Genomic DNA, 12,500 nt, shown 5'->3' with positions numbered 1-12,500 from the left:
ATCTCCTTCTCGGCCGCCTCTCGGGCGACTTCCTGGATCTCCTTCTCGGCCGACTTCCTGGACCTCCTTCTCGGCCGCCTCTCGGGCGACTTCCTGGATCTCCTTCTCGGGCGACTTCCTGGATCTCCTTCTCGGCCGACTTCCTGGATCTCCTTCTCGGCCGCCTCTCGGGCGACTTCCTGGATCTCCTTCTCGGCCGACTTCCTGGATCTCCTTCTCGGCCGCCTCTCGGGCGACTTCCTGGATCTCCTTCTCGGCCGACTTCCTGGATCTCCTTCTCGGCCGACTTCCTGGATCTCCTTCTCGGCCGACTTCCTGGATCTCCTTCTTGGCCGACTTCCTGGATCTCCTTCTCGGGCGACTTCCTGGATCTCCTTCTCGGCCGCCTCTCGGGCGACTTCCTGGATCTCCTTCTCGGCCGACTTCCTGGATCTCCTTCTCGGGCGACTTCCTGGATCTCCTTCTCGGCCGCCTCTCGGGCGACTTCCTGGATCTCCTTCTCGGGCGACTTCCTGGATCTCCTTCTCGGCCGCCTCTCGGGCGACTTCCTGGATCTCCTTCTCGGCCGACTTCCTGGATCTCCTTCTCGGCCGCCTCTCGGGCGACTTCCTGGATCTCCTTCTCGGCCGACTTCCTGGATCTCCTTCTCGGCCGCCTCTCGGGCGACTTCCTGGATCTCCTTCTCGGCCGACTTCCTGGACCTCCTTCTCGGCCGCCTCTCGGGCGACTTCCTGGATCTCCTTCTCGGGCGACTTCCTGGATCTCCTTCTCGGCCGACTTCCTGGATCTCCTTCTCGGCCGCCTCTCGGGCGACTTCCTGGATCTCCTTCTCGGCCGACTTCCTGGATCTCCTTCTCGGCCGCCTCTCGGGCGACTTCCTGGATCTCCTTCTCGGCCGACTTCCTGGATCTCCTTCTCGGCCGACTTCCTGGATCTCCTTCTCGGCCGACTTCCTGGATCTCCTTCTTGGCCGCCTCTCGGGCGACTTCCTGGATCTCCTTCTCGGCCGACTTCCTGGATCTCCTTCTCGGCCGACTTCCTGGATCTCCTTCTCGGCCGACTTCCTGGATCTCCTTCTCGGCCGCCTCTCGGGCGACTTCCTGGATCTCCTTCTTGGCCGCCTCTCGGGCGACTTCCTGGATCTCCTTCTCGGCCGACTTCCTGGATCTCCTTCTCGGCCGCCTCTCGGGCGACTTCCTGGATCTCCTTCTCGGCCGCCTCTCGGCCGACTTCCTGGATCTCCTTCTCGGCCGCCTCTCGGGCGACTTCCTGGATCTCCTTCTCGGCCGCCTCTCGGCCGACTTCCTGGATCTCCTTCTCGGCCGCCTCTCGGGCGACTTCCTGGATCTCCTTCTTGGCCGCCTCTCGGGCGACTTCCTGGATCTCCTTCTCGGCCGCCTCTCGGGCGACTTCCTGGATCTCCTTCTTGGCCGCCTCTCGGGCGACTTCCTGGATCTCCTTCTCGGCCGACTTCCTGGATCTCCTTCTCGGCCGACTTCCTGGATCTCCTTCTTGGCCGACTTCCTGGATCTCCTTCTCGGCCGACTTCCTGGATCTCCTTCTTGGCCGACTTCCTGGATCTCCTTCTTGGCCGCCTCTCGGGCGACTTCCTGGATCTCCTTCTCGGCCGCCTCTCGGGCGACTTCCTGGATCTCCTTCTCGGCCGCCTCTCGGCCGAGAAGGAGAAGGATCTCCTTCTTGGCCGACTTCCTGGATCTCCTTCTCGGCCGACTTCCTGGATCTCCTTCTCGGCCGACTTCCTGGATCTCCTTCTCGGCCGCCTCTCGGGCGACTTCCTGGATCTCCTTCTCGGCCGACTTCCTGGATCTCCTTCTCGGCCGACTTCCTGGATCTCCTTCTCGGCCGACTTCCTGGATCTCCTTCTCGGCCGACTTCCTGGATCTCCTTCTCGGCCGACTTCCTGGATCTCCTTCTCGGCCGACTTCCTGGATCTCCTTCTCGGCCGACTTCCTGGATCTCCTTCTCGGCCGACTTCCTGGATCTCCTTCTTGGCCGCCTCTCGGGCGACTTCCTGGATCTCCTTCTCGGCCGCCTCTCGGGCGACTTCCTGGATCTCCTTCTCGGCCGCCTCTCGGCCGACTTCCTGGATCTCCTTCTCGGGCGACTTCCTGGATCTCCTTCTCGGCCGCCTCTCGGGCGACTTCCTGGATCTCCTTCTCGGCCGACTTCCTGGATCTCCTTCTCGGCCGACTTCCTGGATCTCCTTCTCGGCCGACTTCCTGGATCTCCTTCTCGGCCGACTTCCTGGATCTCCTTCTCGGCCGACTTCCTGGATCTCCTTCTCGGCCGCCTCTCGGGCGACTTCCTGGATCTCCTTCTCGGCCGACTTCCTGGATCTCCTTCTCGGCCGACTTCCTGGATCTCCTTCTCGGCCGACTTCCTGGATCTCCTTCTCGGCCGCCTCTCGGGCGACTTCCTGGATCTCCTTCTCGGCCGACTTCCTGGATCTCCTTCTCGGCCGACTTCCTGGATCTCCTTCTCGGCCGACTTCCTGGATCTCCTTCTCGGCCGACTTCCTGGATCTCCTTCTCGGCCGCCTCTCGGGCGACTTCCTGGATCTCCTTCTCGGCCGACTTCCTGGATCTCCTTCTCGGCCGACTTCCTGGATCTCCTTCTCGGCCGACTTCCTGGATCTCCTTCTCGGCCGACTTCCTGGATCTCCTTCTCGGCCGCCTCTCGGGCGACTTCCTGGATCTCCTTCTCGGCCGACTTCCTGGATCTCCTTCTCGGCCGACTTCCTGGATCTCCTTCTCGGCCGCCTCTCGGGCGACTTCCTGGATCTCCTTCTCGGCCGACTTCCTGGATCTCCTTCTCGGCCGACTTCCTGGATCTCCTTCTCGGCCGACTTCCTGGATCTCCTTCTCGGCCGACTTCCTGGATCTCCTTCTTGGCCGCCTCTCGGGCGACTTCCTGGATCTCCTTCTCGGCCGCCTCTCGGGCGACTTCCTGGATCTCCTTCTCGGCCGACTTCCTGGATCTCCTTCTTGGCCGCCTCTCGGGCGACTTCCTGGATCTCCTTCTCGGGTTCAAGGGCGACTTCTTGGGTCTCTTTTTCGGCCGCCTCTCGGGCGACTTTCTGGGTCTCCTTCTCGGGTTCAAGGTCGACTTCCTGGGTCTCCTCGGGTTCAAGGGCGACTTCCTGGGTCTCCTTTTCGCATGGGAGGGTCGTCATGGGAGGTCGTCCGGGAGGAGGTGGTCGTCATGGGTGGAGAGAGCCTGAGGAGGAGACCCAAAGACAAATGTGACACCGCTGCTGAACCTCAATTTAAGGCTCATCATCATCATCCCCCTCCCGTTTATCAACCAAAGGTAGTGTGCAGATATGACATAAGAAGGATGATGAACACGGAGTCAAGTGCCATGTTTATTAATGTATGCTTGTCTATTTTCATGTGCAGCATTGATATAGTTTTGTGTAGCATGGATACAAGTTTATTAATGAGTGATTGTATGTTTTCACATATAGCATGACTAAACTCACTAGCACCATTCTTATGATGAGGATCCATCTGACGCTATACCATTGGATAACCTTGGAAAGGTTGAGCATCAAAAGGTTGAGGAGCATCGAAAGGTTGTGGGTCACCGAACGGTTGAGGATTACCAAAGCCTTGCATATTACCAGGGCCTTGCATATTACCAGGGCCTTGCATATTACCAGGACCTTGCATATTACCAGGGCCTTGCATATTACCAGGACCTTGCATATTACCAGGGCCTTGCATATTACCAGGGCCTGGCATATTACCAAAGCCTTGCATATTACCAGGGCCTTGCATATTACCAGGGCCTGGCATATTACCAGGGCCTGGCATATTACCAGGGCCTGGCATATTACCAGGGCCTGGCATATTACCAGGGCCTTGCATATTACCAGGGCCTTGCATATTACCAGGGCCTTGCATATTACCAGGGCCTGGCATATTACCAAAGCCTTGCATATTACCAGGGCCTTGCATATTACCAGGGCCTTGCATATTACCAGGGCCTGGCATATTACCAGGGCCTTGCATATTACCAGGGCCTTGCATATTACCAGGGCCTTGCATATTACCAGGACCTTGCATATTACCAGGACCTTGCATATTACCAGGACCTTGCATATTACCAGGACCTTGCATATTACCAGGGCCTTGCATATTACCAGGGCCTTGCATATTACCAGGGCCTTGCATATTACCAGGGCCTTGCATATTACCAGGGCCTTGCATATTACCAGGACCTTGCATACCAGGACCTTGCATATTACCAGGGCCTTGCATATTACCAGGGCCTTGCATATTACCAGGGCCTTGCATATTACCAGGGCCTTGCATATTACCAGGGCCTTGCATATTACCAGGGCCTTGCATATTATCAGGGCCTTGCATATTATCAGGGCCTTGCATATTACCTTTGGCATTAGACTGACTACTGCTCGATGTCCAATCACAGCTGCTCGATGTCCAGTAACTGCTACTCGATGTCCAGTCACTGCTACTCGATGTCCAGTCACTGCTACTCGATGTCCAGTCACTGCTACTCGATGTCCAGTCACTGCTACTCGATGTCCAGTCACTGCTGCTCCATGTCCAGTAACTACTACTCGATGTCCAGTAACTAGATGTCCAGTCACTACTACTTGATGTCCAGTAACTACTTGATGTCCAGTCACTACTACTTGATGTCCAGTCAGTGCTTGATGTCTTTCTCCTACGCAGTGTTTCATCCTTTTTCATTCTACGCAGCATGTAGGAAGGAAACTGTGGTGGTCGACGAGTGCTATCCTCCATATCCTTTTTCATTCTACGCAGCATGTAGGAAGGAAACTGTGGAGGTCGACGAATGCTATCCACATCCTTTTCCTTTCTACGCAGTGTTTCGTCCCTACGCATGTAGGAAGGAAACTGTGGAGGTCGACGAGTGCTATCCTCCGCATCCTTTTTCATTCTACGCAGCATGTAGGAAGGAAACTGTGGAGGTCGACGAGTGCTATCCTGCACATCCTTTCCCTTTCTACGAAGTGTTTCGTCCCTACGCATGTAGGAAGGAAACTGTGGAGGTCGACGAGTGCTATCCTCCGCATCCTTTTTCATTCTACGCAGCATGTATGAAGGAAACTGTGGAGGTCGACGAGTGCTATCCTCCACATCCTTTTTCATTCTACGCAGCATGTAGGAAGGAAATTGTGGAGGTCGACGAGTGCTATCCTCCACATCCTTTTCCTTTCTACGCAGTGTTTCGCCCCTACGCATGTAGGAAGGAAACTGTGGAGGTCGACGAGTGCTATCCTCCACATCCTTTTTCATTCTACGCAGCATGTAGGAAGGAAATTGTGGAGGTCGAGTGCTATCCTCCACATCCTTTTTCATTCTACGCAGCATGTAGGAAGGAAACTGTGGAGGTCGACGAGTGCGCATCGGCGAAGCATCTCCTGGAGCGCCTGAGCCATCTCCTGAGCTATCTGGAGCGTCTGAGTCATCTCCTGGAGCGTCTGAGCCATCTCCTGAGCTACCTGGAGCGTCTGAGCCATCTCCTGAGCTACCTGGAGCGTCTGAGCCATCTCCTGGAGCGTCTGAGCCATCTCCTGAGCTACCTGGAGCGTCTGAGTCATCTCCTGAGCTATCTGGAGCGTCTGAGCCATCTCCTGGAGCGTCTGAGTCATCTCCTGAGCTACCTGGAGCGTCTGAGTCATCTCCTGAGCTATCTGGAGCGTCTGAGTCATCTCCTGAGCTATCTGGAGCGTCTGAGTCATCTCCTGAGCTACCTGGAACATCTGAGTCATCTCCTGAGCTATCTGGAGCGTCTGAGTCATCTCCTGAGCTATCTGGAGCGTCTGAGCCATCTCCTGGAGCGTGTGAGTCATCTCCTGAGCTACCTGGAGCGTCTGAGTCATCTCCTGAGCTACCTGGAGCGTCTGAGTCATCTCCTGAGCTATCTGGAGCGTCTGAGTCATCTCCTGAGCTATCTGGAGCGTCTGAGTCATCTCCTGAGCTACCTGGAGCGTCTGAGCCATCTCCTGGAGCGTCTGAGTCATCTCCTGAGCTACCTGGAGCGTCTGAGTCATCTCCTGAGCTACCTGGAGCGTCTGAGTCATCTCCTGAGCTACATGGAGCGTCTGAGCCATCTCCTGGAGCGTCTGAGTCATCTCCTGAGCTACCTGGAGCGTCTGAGCCATCTCCTGGAGCGTCTGAGTCATCTCCTGAGCTACCTGGAGCGTCTGAGTCATCTCCTGAGCTACCTGGAGCGTCTGAGCCATCTCCTGGAGCGTCTGAGCCATCTCCTGAGCTACCTGGAGCGTCTGAGTCATCTCCTGAGCTATCTGGAGCGTCTGAGTCATCTCCTGAGCTACCTGGAGCGTCTGAGTCATCTCCTGAGCTACCTGGAGCGTCTGAGCCATCTCCTGAGCTACCTGGAGCGTCTGAGTCATCTCCTGAGCTATCTGGAGCGTCTGAGCCATCTCCTGAGCTATCTGGAGCGTCTGAGCCATCTCCTGGAGCGTGTGAGTCATCTCCTGAGCTACCTGGAGCGTCTGAGCCATCTCCTGGAGCGTCTGAGCCATCTCCTGAGCTATCTGGAGCGTCTGAGCCATCTCCTGAGCTATCTGGAGCGTCTGAGTCATCTCCTGAGCTATCTGGAGCGTCTGAGTCATCTCCTGAGCTATCTGGAGCGTCTGAGCCATCTCCTGAGCTACCTGGAGCGTCTGAGCCATCTCCTGGAGCGTCTGAGCCATCTCCTGAGCTATCTGGAGCGTCTGAGTCATCTCCTGAGCTATCTGGAGCGTCTGAGTCATCTCCTGAGCTATCTGGAGCGTCTGAGCCATCTCCTGAGCTACCTGGAGCGTCTGAGCCATCTCCTGGAGCGTCTGAGCCATCTCCTGGAGCGTCTGAGCCATCTCCTGAGCTACCTGGAGCGTCTAAGTCATCTCCTGAGCTATCTGGAGCGTCTGAGCCATCTCCTGGAGCGTCTGAGCCATCTCCTGAGCTATCTGGAGCGTCTGAGCCATCTCCTGAGCTATCTGGAGCATCTGAGTCATCTCCTGGAGCGTCTGAGCCATCTCCTGGGCTATCTGGAGCATCTGAGTCATCTCCTGGAGCGTCTGAGCCATCTCCTGAGCTATCTGGAGCGTCTGAGCCATCTCCTGAGCTATCTGGAGCGTCTGAGTCATCTCCTGGAGCGTCTGAGCCATCTCCTGAGCTATCTGGAGCGTCTGAGTCATCTCCTGAGCTACCTGGAGCGTCTGAGCCATCTCCTGGAGCGTCTGGGCCATCTCCTGAGCTACCTGGAGCGTCTGAGTCATCTCCTGAGCTATCTGGAGCGTCTGAGCCATCTCCTGGAGCGTCTGAGTCATCTCCTGGAGCGTCTGAGTCATCTCCTGGAGCGTCTGAGTCATCTCCTGGAGCGTCTGAGTCATCTCCTGAGCTATCTGGAGCGTCTGAGCCATCTCCTGAGCTATCTGGAGCGTCTGAGCCATCTCCTGGAGCGTCTGAGTCATCTCCTGAGCTATCTGGAGCGTCTGAGCCATCTCCTGGAGCGTCTGAGCCATCATCTCCTGGAGCGTCTGGGCGACCTCCAGGAGCGCCTGGGCGACCTCCAGGAGCGTCTGGGCGACCTCCAGGAGCGTCTGGGCGACCTCCAGGAGCGTCTGGGCGTCCTCCAGGAGCGCCTGGGCGACCTCCAGGAGCGTCTGGGCGACCTCCAGGAGCGCCTCCAGGAGCGTCTGGGCGACCTCCAGGAGCGCCTCCAGGAGCGTCTAAGTCATCTCCTGAGCTATCTGGAGCGTCTGAGCCATCTCCTGGAGCGTCTGAGTCATCTCCTGAGCTATCTGGAGCGTCTGAGCCATCTCCTGAGCTATCTGGAGCGTCTGAGCCATCTCCTGAGCTATCTGGAGCGTCTGAGTCATCTCCTGAGCTATCTGGAGCGTCTGAGCCATCTCCTGGAGCGTCTGAGCCATCTCCTGAGCTATCTGGAGCGTCTGAGCCATCTCCTGAGCTATCTGGAGCGTCTGAGCCATCTCCTGAGCTATCTGGAGCATCTGAGTCATCTCCTGGAGCGTCTGAGCCATCTCCTGAGCTATCTGGAGCGTCTGAGCCATCTCCTGAGCTATCTGGAGCGTCTGAGTCATCTCCTGAGCTATCTGGAGCGTCTGAGTCATCTCCTGAGCTATCTGGAGCGTCTGAGTCATCTCCTGAGCTATCTGGAGCGTCTGAGCCATCTCCTGGAGCGTCTGAGTCATCTCCTGAACAATCTGGAGCGTCTGAGCCATCTCCTGGAGCGTCTGAGTCATCTCCTGAGCTATCTGGAGCGTCTGAGCCATCTCCTGGAGCGTCTGAGCCATCATCTCCTGGGCGACCTCCAGGAGCGCCTGGGCGACCTCCAGGAGCGCCTGGGCGACCTCCAGGAGCGCCTGGGCGACCTCCAGGAGCGTCTGGGCGACCTCCAGGAGCGCCTGGGCGACCTCCAGGAGCGTCTGGGCGACCTCCAGGAGCGTCTGGGCGACCTCCAGGAGCGTCTGGGCGACCTCCAGGAGCGCCTGGGCGACCTCCAGGAGCGCCTGGGCGACCTCCAGGAGCGCCTCCAGGAGCGTCTGGGCGACCTCCAGGAGCGCCTGGGCGACCTCCAGGAGCGCCTCCAGGAGCGTCTGGGCGACCTCCAGGAGCGCCTCCAGGAGCGTCTGGGCGACCTCCAGGAGCGCCTAGGCGACCTCCAGGAGCGCCTCCAGGAGCGTCTGGGCGACCTCCAGGAGCGTCTGGGCGACCTCCAGGAGCGCCTGGGCGACCTCCAGGAGCGCCTGGGCGACCTCCAGGAGCGCCTCCAGGAGCGTCTTGGCGACCTCCAGGAGCGCCTCCAGGAGCGTCTTGGCGACCTCCAGGAGCGCCTCCAGGAGCGTCTGGGCGACCTCCAGGAGCGCCTCCAGGAGCGTCTGGGCGACCTCCAGGAGCGTCTGGGCGACCTCCAGGAGCGCCTCCAGGAGCGTCTTGGCGACCTCCAGGAGCGCCTCCAGGAGCGTCTGGGCGACCTCCAGGACCGCCTCCAGGAGCGTCTGGGCGACCTCCAGGACCGCCTCCAGGAGCGTCTGGGCGACCTCCAGGAGCGCCTGGGCGACCTCCAGGAGCGCCTGGGCGACCTCCAGGAGCGTCTGGGCGACCTCCAGGAGCGTCTGGGCGACCTCCAGGAGCGTCTGGGCGACCTCCTGGAGCGCCTGGGCGACCTCCTGGAGCGCCTGGGCGACCTCCTGGAGCGCCTGGGCGACCTCCAGGAGCGTCTGGGCGACCTCCAGGAGCGTCTGGGCGACCTCCAGGAGCGCCTGGGCGACCTCCAGGAGCGCCTGGGCGACCTCCAGGAGTGCCTGGGCGACCTCCAGGAGCGCCTGGGCGACCTCCAGGAGCGTCTAGGCGACCTCCAGGAGCGCCTGGGCGACCTCCAGGAGCGTCTAGGCGACCTCCAGGACCTCCAGGAGCGTCTAGGCGACCTCCAGGAGCGCCTGGGCGATTTCCAGGAGCGTCTGGGCGATCTCCAGGAGCGTCTGGGCGATCTCCAGGAGCGTCTGGGCGACCTCCAGGAGCGTCTGGGCGATCTCCAGGAGCGCCTGGGCGACCTCCAGGAGCGCCTGGGCGACCTCCAGGAGCGCCTGGGCGATCTCCTGGAGCGCCTGGGCGACCTCCAGGACCACGGGGCGCTGCGCTCGTTCCGCCAGCGCCCCTTTCCCGTCTACGCAATGCTTCAATGCTGGAAGGAAGCTGTGGCAGTCGACGAGTAGCGTCCTCTTCATCGGAAGAGGACAGCGCGTTTCGATTGCGCTTAATAGGGGTTTCAGTAGGACGTTTACTTTTATTCCTCTGCTTCTTACTAAGGCTTTTATTCTTTTTACTTGTCATATTAAAAAAAATAACAAATGAAACTATTACCTAGATACGGAATACTACTACACCGCTGCTGAACCTCAATTTAAGGCTCATCATCATCATCCCCCTCCCGTTTATCAACCAAAGGTAGTGTGCAGACATGACATAAGAAGGATGATGAACACGGAGTCAAGTGCCATGTTTATTAATGTATGCTTGTCTATTTTCATGTGCAGCATTGATATAGTTTTGTGTAGCATGGATAAAAGTTTATTAATGAGTGATTGTATGTTTTCACATATAGCATGACTAAACTCACTAGCACCATTCTTATGATGAGGATCCATCTGACGCTATACCACTGGATAACCTTGCATAGGTTGAGCACCGTAAGGTTGAGGGGCATCGAAAGGTTGAGGGGCATCGAAAGGTTGAGGAGCACCTAAAGGTTGAGGAGCACCTAAAGGTTGAGGAGCACCTAAAGGTTGAGGAGCACCTAAAGGTTGAGGATCACCGAAAGGTTGAGGAGCACCTAAAGGTTGAGGAGCACCTACAGGTTGAGGAGCACCTACAGGTTGAGGAGCACCTACAGCTTGAGGAGCACCTACAGCTTGAGGAGCACCTAAAGGTTGAGCACCTAAAGGTTGAGGAAAAACTTCCAGTGCATTTTTCTCAGTACGGCTTCTGGTATAGCCTCTTCTGGTATAGCGTCTACTTCTGGTATAGCGTCTACTTCTGGTATAGCGTCTACTTCTGGTATAGCGTCTACTTCTGGTATAGCGTCTGCTGTAGCGTCTACTTCTGGTATAGCGAGGTCGGTAACTATAGCTAATATAACGACCACGACCACGTTGACCTCCTAGGCCGCGACCACGACCACGACCACGACCACGACCACGACCTTGCATATTACCAAACCCTTGCATATTACCAAATCCTTGCATATCAGGGCCTTGCATACCAGGGCCTTGCATATTACCAGGGCCTTGCATATTACCAGGGCCTTGCATATTACCAAACCCTTGCATATCACCAGGGCCTTGCATATTACCAGGAATAGGATCAGCTCTAGGTTTGGATATAAGAATTGGTATAACAATAGGTATATTGGCATTACATTTACTACTGCTCGATGTCCAGTAACTGCTACTCGATGTCCAGTAACTGCTACTCGATGTCCAGTCACTGCTGCTCCATGTCCAGTAACTACTCGATGTCCAGTCAATGCTGCTGCTCCATGTCCAGTAACTGCTACTCGATGTCCAGTAACTGCTACTCGATGTCCAGTAACTGCTACTCGATGTCCAGTAACTGCTACTTGATGTCCAGTATGTGCTTGATGTCTTTCTCCTTCTACGCCGTGTTTCATCCCTCCTTGGGTAGGAAGGAACCTGTGGAGGTCGACGAGCGCGCATCGGCGCAGCATCCCCTGGGGCGCCTGGGCGATCTCCTGGGGCGCCTGGGCGATCTCCTGGGGCGCCTGGGCGATCTCCTGGGGCACCTGGGCGATCTCCTGGAGCGCCTGGGCGATCTCCTGGAGCGCCTGGGCGATCTCCTGGAGCGCCTGGGCGATCCCCTGGGGCACCTGGGCGATCACCTGGAGCGCCTGGGCGATCACCTGGAGCGCCTGGGCGATCACCTGGAGCGCCTGGGCGATCTCCTGGGGCACCTGGGCGATCTCCTGGGGCGCCTGGGCGATCACCTGGAGCGCCTGGGCGATCTCCTGGGGCACCTGGGCGATCTCCTGGGGCGTCTGGGCGATCTCCTGGAGCGCCTGGGCGATATCCTGGGGCGCCTGGGCGATCTCCTGGGGCGTCTGGGCGATCTCCTGGGGCGCCTGCCCAGTCAGTGCTTGATGTCTTTCTCCTTCTACGCTGTGTTTCATACCTACATATGTAGGAAGGAAACTGTGGAGGTCGACGAGTGCTATCCTCCACATCCCTTTCCTTTCTACGCGGCATGTAGGAAGGAAACAGTGGAGGTCGACGAGTGCTATCCTCCACATCCTTTTCCAGTGTTTCGTCCCTACGCATGTAGGAAGGAAACAGTGGAGGTCGACGAGTGCTATCCTCCACATCCTTTTCCAGTGTTTCGTCCCTACGCATGTAGGAAGGAAACAGTGGAGGTCGACGAGTGCTATCCTCCACATCCTTTTCCAGTGTTTCGTCCCTACGCATGTAGGAAGGAAACAGTGGAGGTCGACGAGTGCTATCCTCCACATCCTTTTTCATTCTACGCAGCATGTAGGAAGGAAACAGTGGAGGTCGACGAGTGCTATCCTCCACATCCTTTTCCAGTGTTTCGTCCCTACGCATGTAGGAAGGAAACAGTGGAGGTCGACGAATGCTATCCTCCACATCCTTTTCCAGTGTTTCGTCCCTACGCATGTAGGAAGGAAACAGTGGAGGTCGACGAGTGCTATCCTCCACATCCTTTTTCATTCTACGCAGCATGTAGGAAGGAAACAGTGGAGGTCGACGAGTGCTATCCTCCACATCCTTTTCCAGTGTTTCGTCCCTACGCATGTAGGAAGGAAACAGTGGAGGTCGACGAATGCTATCCTCCACATCCTTTTCCAGTGTTTCGTCCCTACGCATGTAGGAAGGAAACTGTGGAGGTCGACGAGTGCTATCCTCCACATCCCTTTCCTTTCTA

At 57.4% G+C, this 12,500-nt stretch overlaps 4 protein-coding genes across 4 annotated transcripts in view; 1 reads left to right on the top strand and 3 right to left on the bottom strand.

Annotated features, from left to right (window-relative positions):
- The window catches only part of LOC138867128 (nestin-like), a 6,482-nt gene extending 3,289 nt beyond the window's left edge, over positions 1–3,193 (bottom strand). The window contains exon 1 of the mRNA XM_070141589.1: positions 3,128–3,193. Within this exon, the coding sequence (XP_069997690.1) occupies positions 3,128–3,193 (66 nt within the window). The remainder of the gene's footprint in view (positions 1–3,127) is intronic.
- A 29-nt stretch (positions 3,194–3,222) lies between these two features.
- On the top strand, positions 3,223–4,426 carry LOC138867127 (uncharacterized). The gene is made up of 2 exons (XM_070141588.1): positions 3,223–3,393; positions 3,506–4,426. Exons 1-2 carry the CDS (start codon positions 3,223–3,225, stop codon positions 4,424–4,426), a joined length of 1,092 nt encoding a protein of 363 aa, XP_069997689.1.
- Positions 4,427–6,916: 2,490 nt separating this feature from the next.
- Positions 6,917–9,772, bottom strand: LOC138867126 (adventurous-gliding motility protein Z-like). Its single transcript, XM_070141587.1, has 6 exons — positions 9,473–9,772; positions 8,738–9,307; positions 7,952–8,107; positions 7,505–7,753; positions 7,232–7,354; positions 6,917–7,150 (listed from the first exon to the last, which is right to left on the bottom strand). The coding sequence occupies exons 1-6, from the start codon at positions 9,770–9,772 to the stop codon at positions 6,917–6,919; spliced, it is 1,632 nt and encodes a 543-aa protein (XP_069997688.1).
- An 83-nt stretch (positions 9,773–9,855) lies between these two features.
- The window catches only part of LOC138867125 (uncharacterized), a 3,472-nt gene continuing 827 nt past the window's right edge, over positions 9,856–12,500 (bottom strand). The window contains exon 1 of the mRNA XM_070141586.1: positions 9,856–12,500. This exon is cut by the window's right edge and continues 827 nt beyond it. Within this exon, the coding sequence (XP_069997687.1) occupies positions 10,199–12,500 (2,302 nt within the window). The 3' untranslated portion in view covers positions 9,856–10,198.

The sequence above is a fragment of the Penaeus vannamei genome, chromosome 28 (genome assembly GCF_042767895.1).
Source record: "Penaeus vannamei isolate JL-2024 chromosome 28, ASM4276789v1, whole genome shotgun sequence".
Taxonomy (NCBI): domain Eukaryota; kingdom Metazoa; phylum Arthropoda; class Malacostraca; order Decapoda; family Penaeidae; genus Penaeus; species Penaeus vannamei.
This window is presented reverse-complemented; position numbering and strand designations above follow the sequence as displayed.

Excerpts from the sequence above, each read along its gene's own strand:
- LOC138867126 (XM_070141587.1), bottom strand. The coding sequence starts at position 9,772 with ATGAAGAGGACGCTACTCGTCGACTGCCACAGCTTCCTTCCAGCATTG. Across the intron at positions 8,108-8,737 it reads TCGCCCAGACGCTCCTGGAG|ATAGCTCAGGAGATGGCTCA; the intron begins GTCGCCCAGACG and ends CAGACGCTCCAG. Across the intron at positions 7,355-7,504 it reads TGGCTCAGACGCTCCAGATA|GAGATGACTCAGACGCTCCA; the intron begins GCTCAGGAGATG and ends CAGACGCTCCAG.
- LOC138867127 (XM_070141588.1), top strand. The coding sequence starts at position 3,223 with ATGGGTGGAGAGAGCCTGAGGAGGAGACCCAAAGACAAATGTGACACC. Across the intron at positions 3,394-3,505 it reads CAAGTGCCATGTTTATTAAT|CACCATTCTTATGATGAGGA; the intron begins GTATGCTTGTCT and ends TAAACTCACTAG.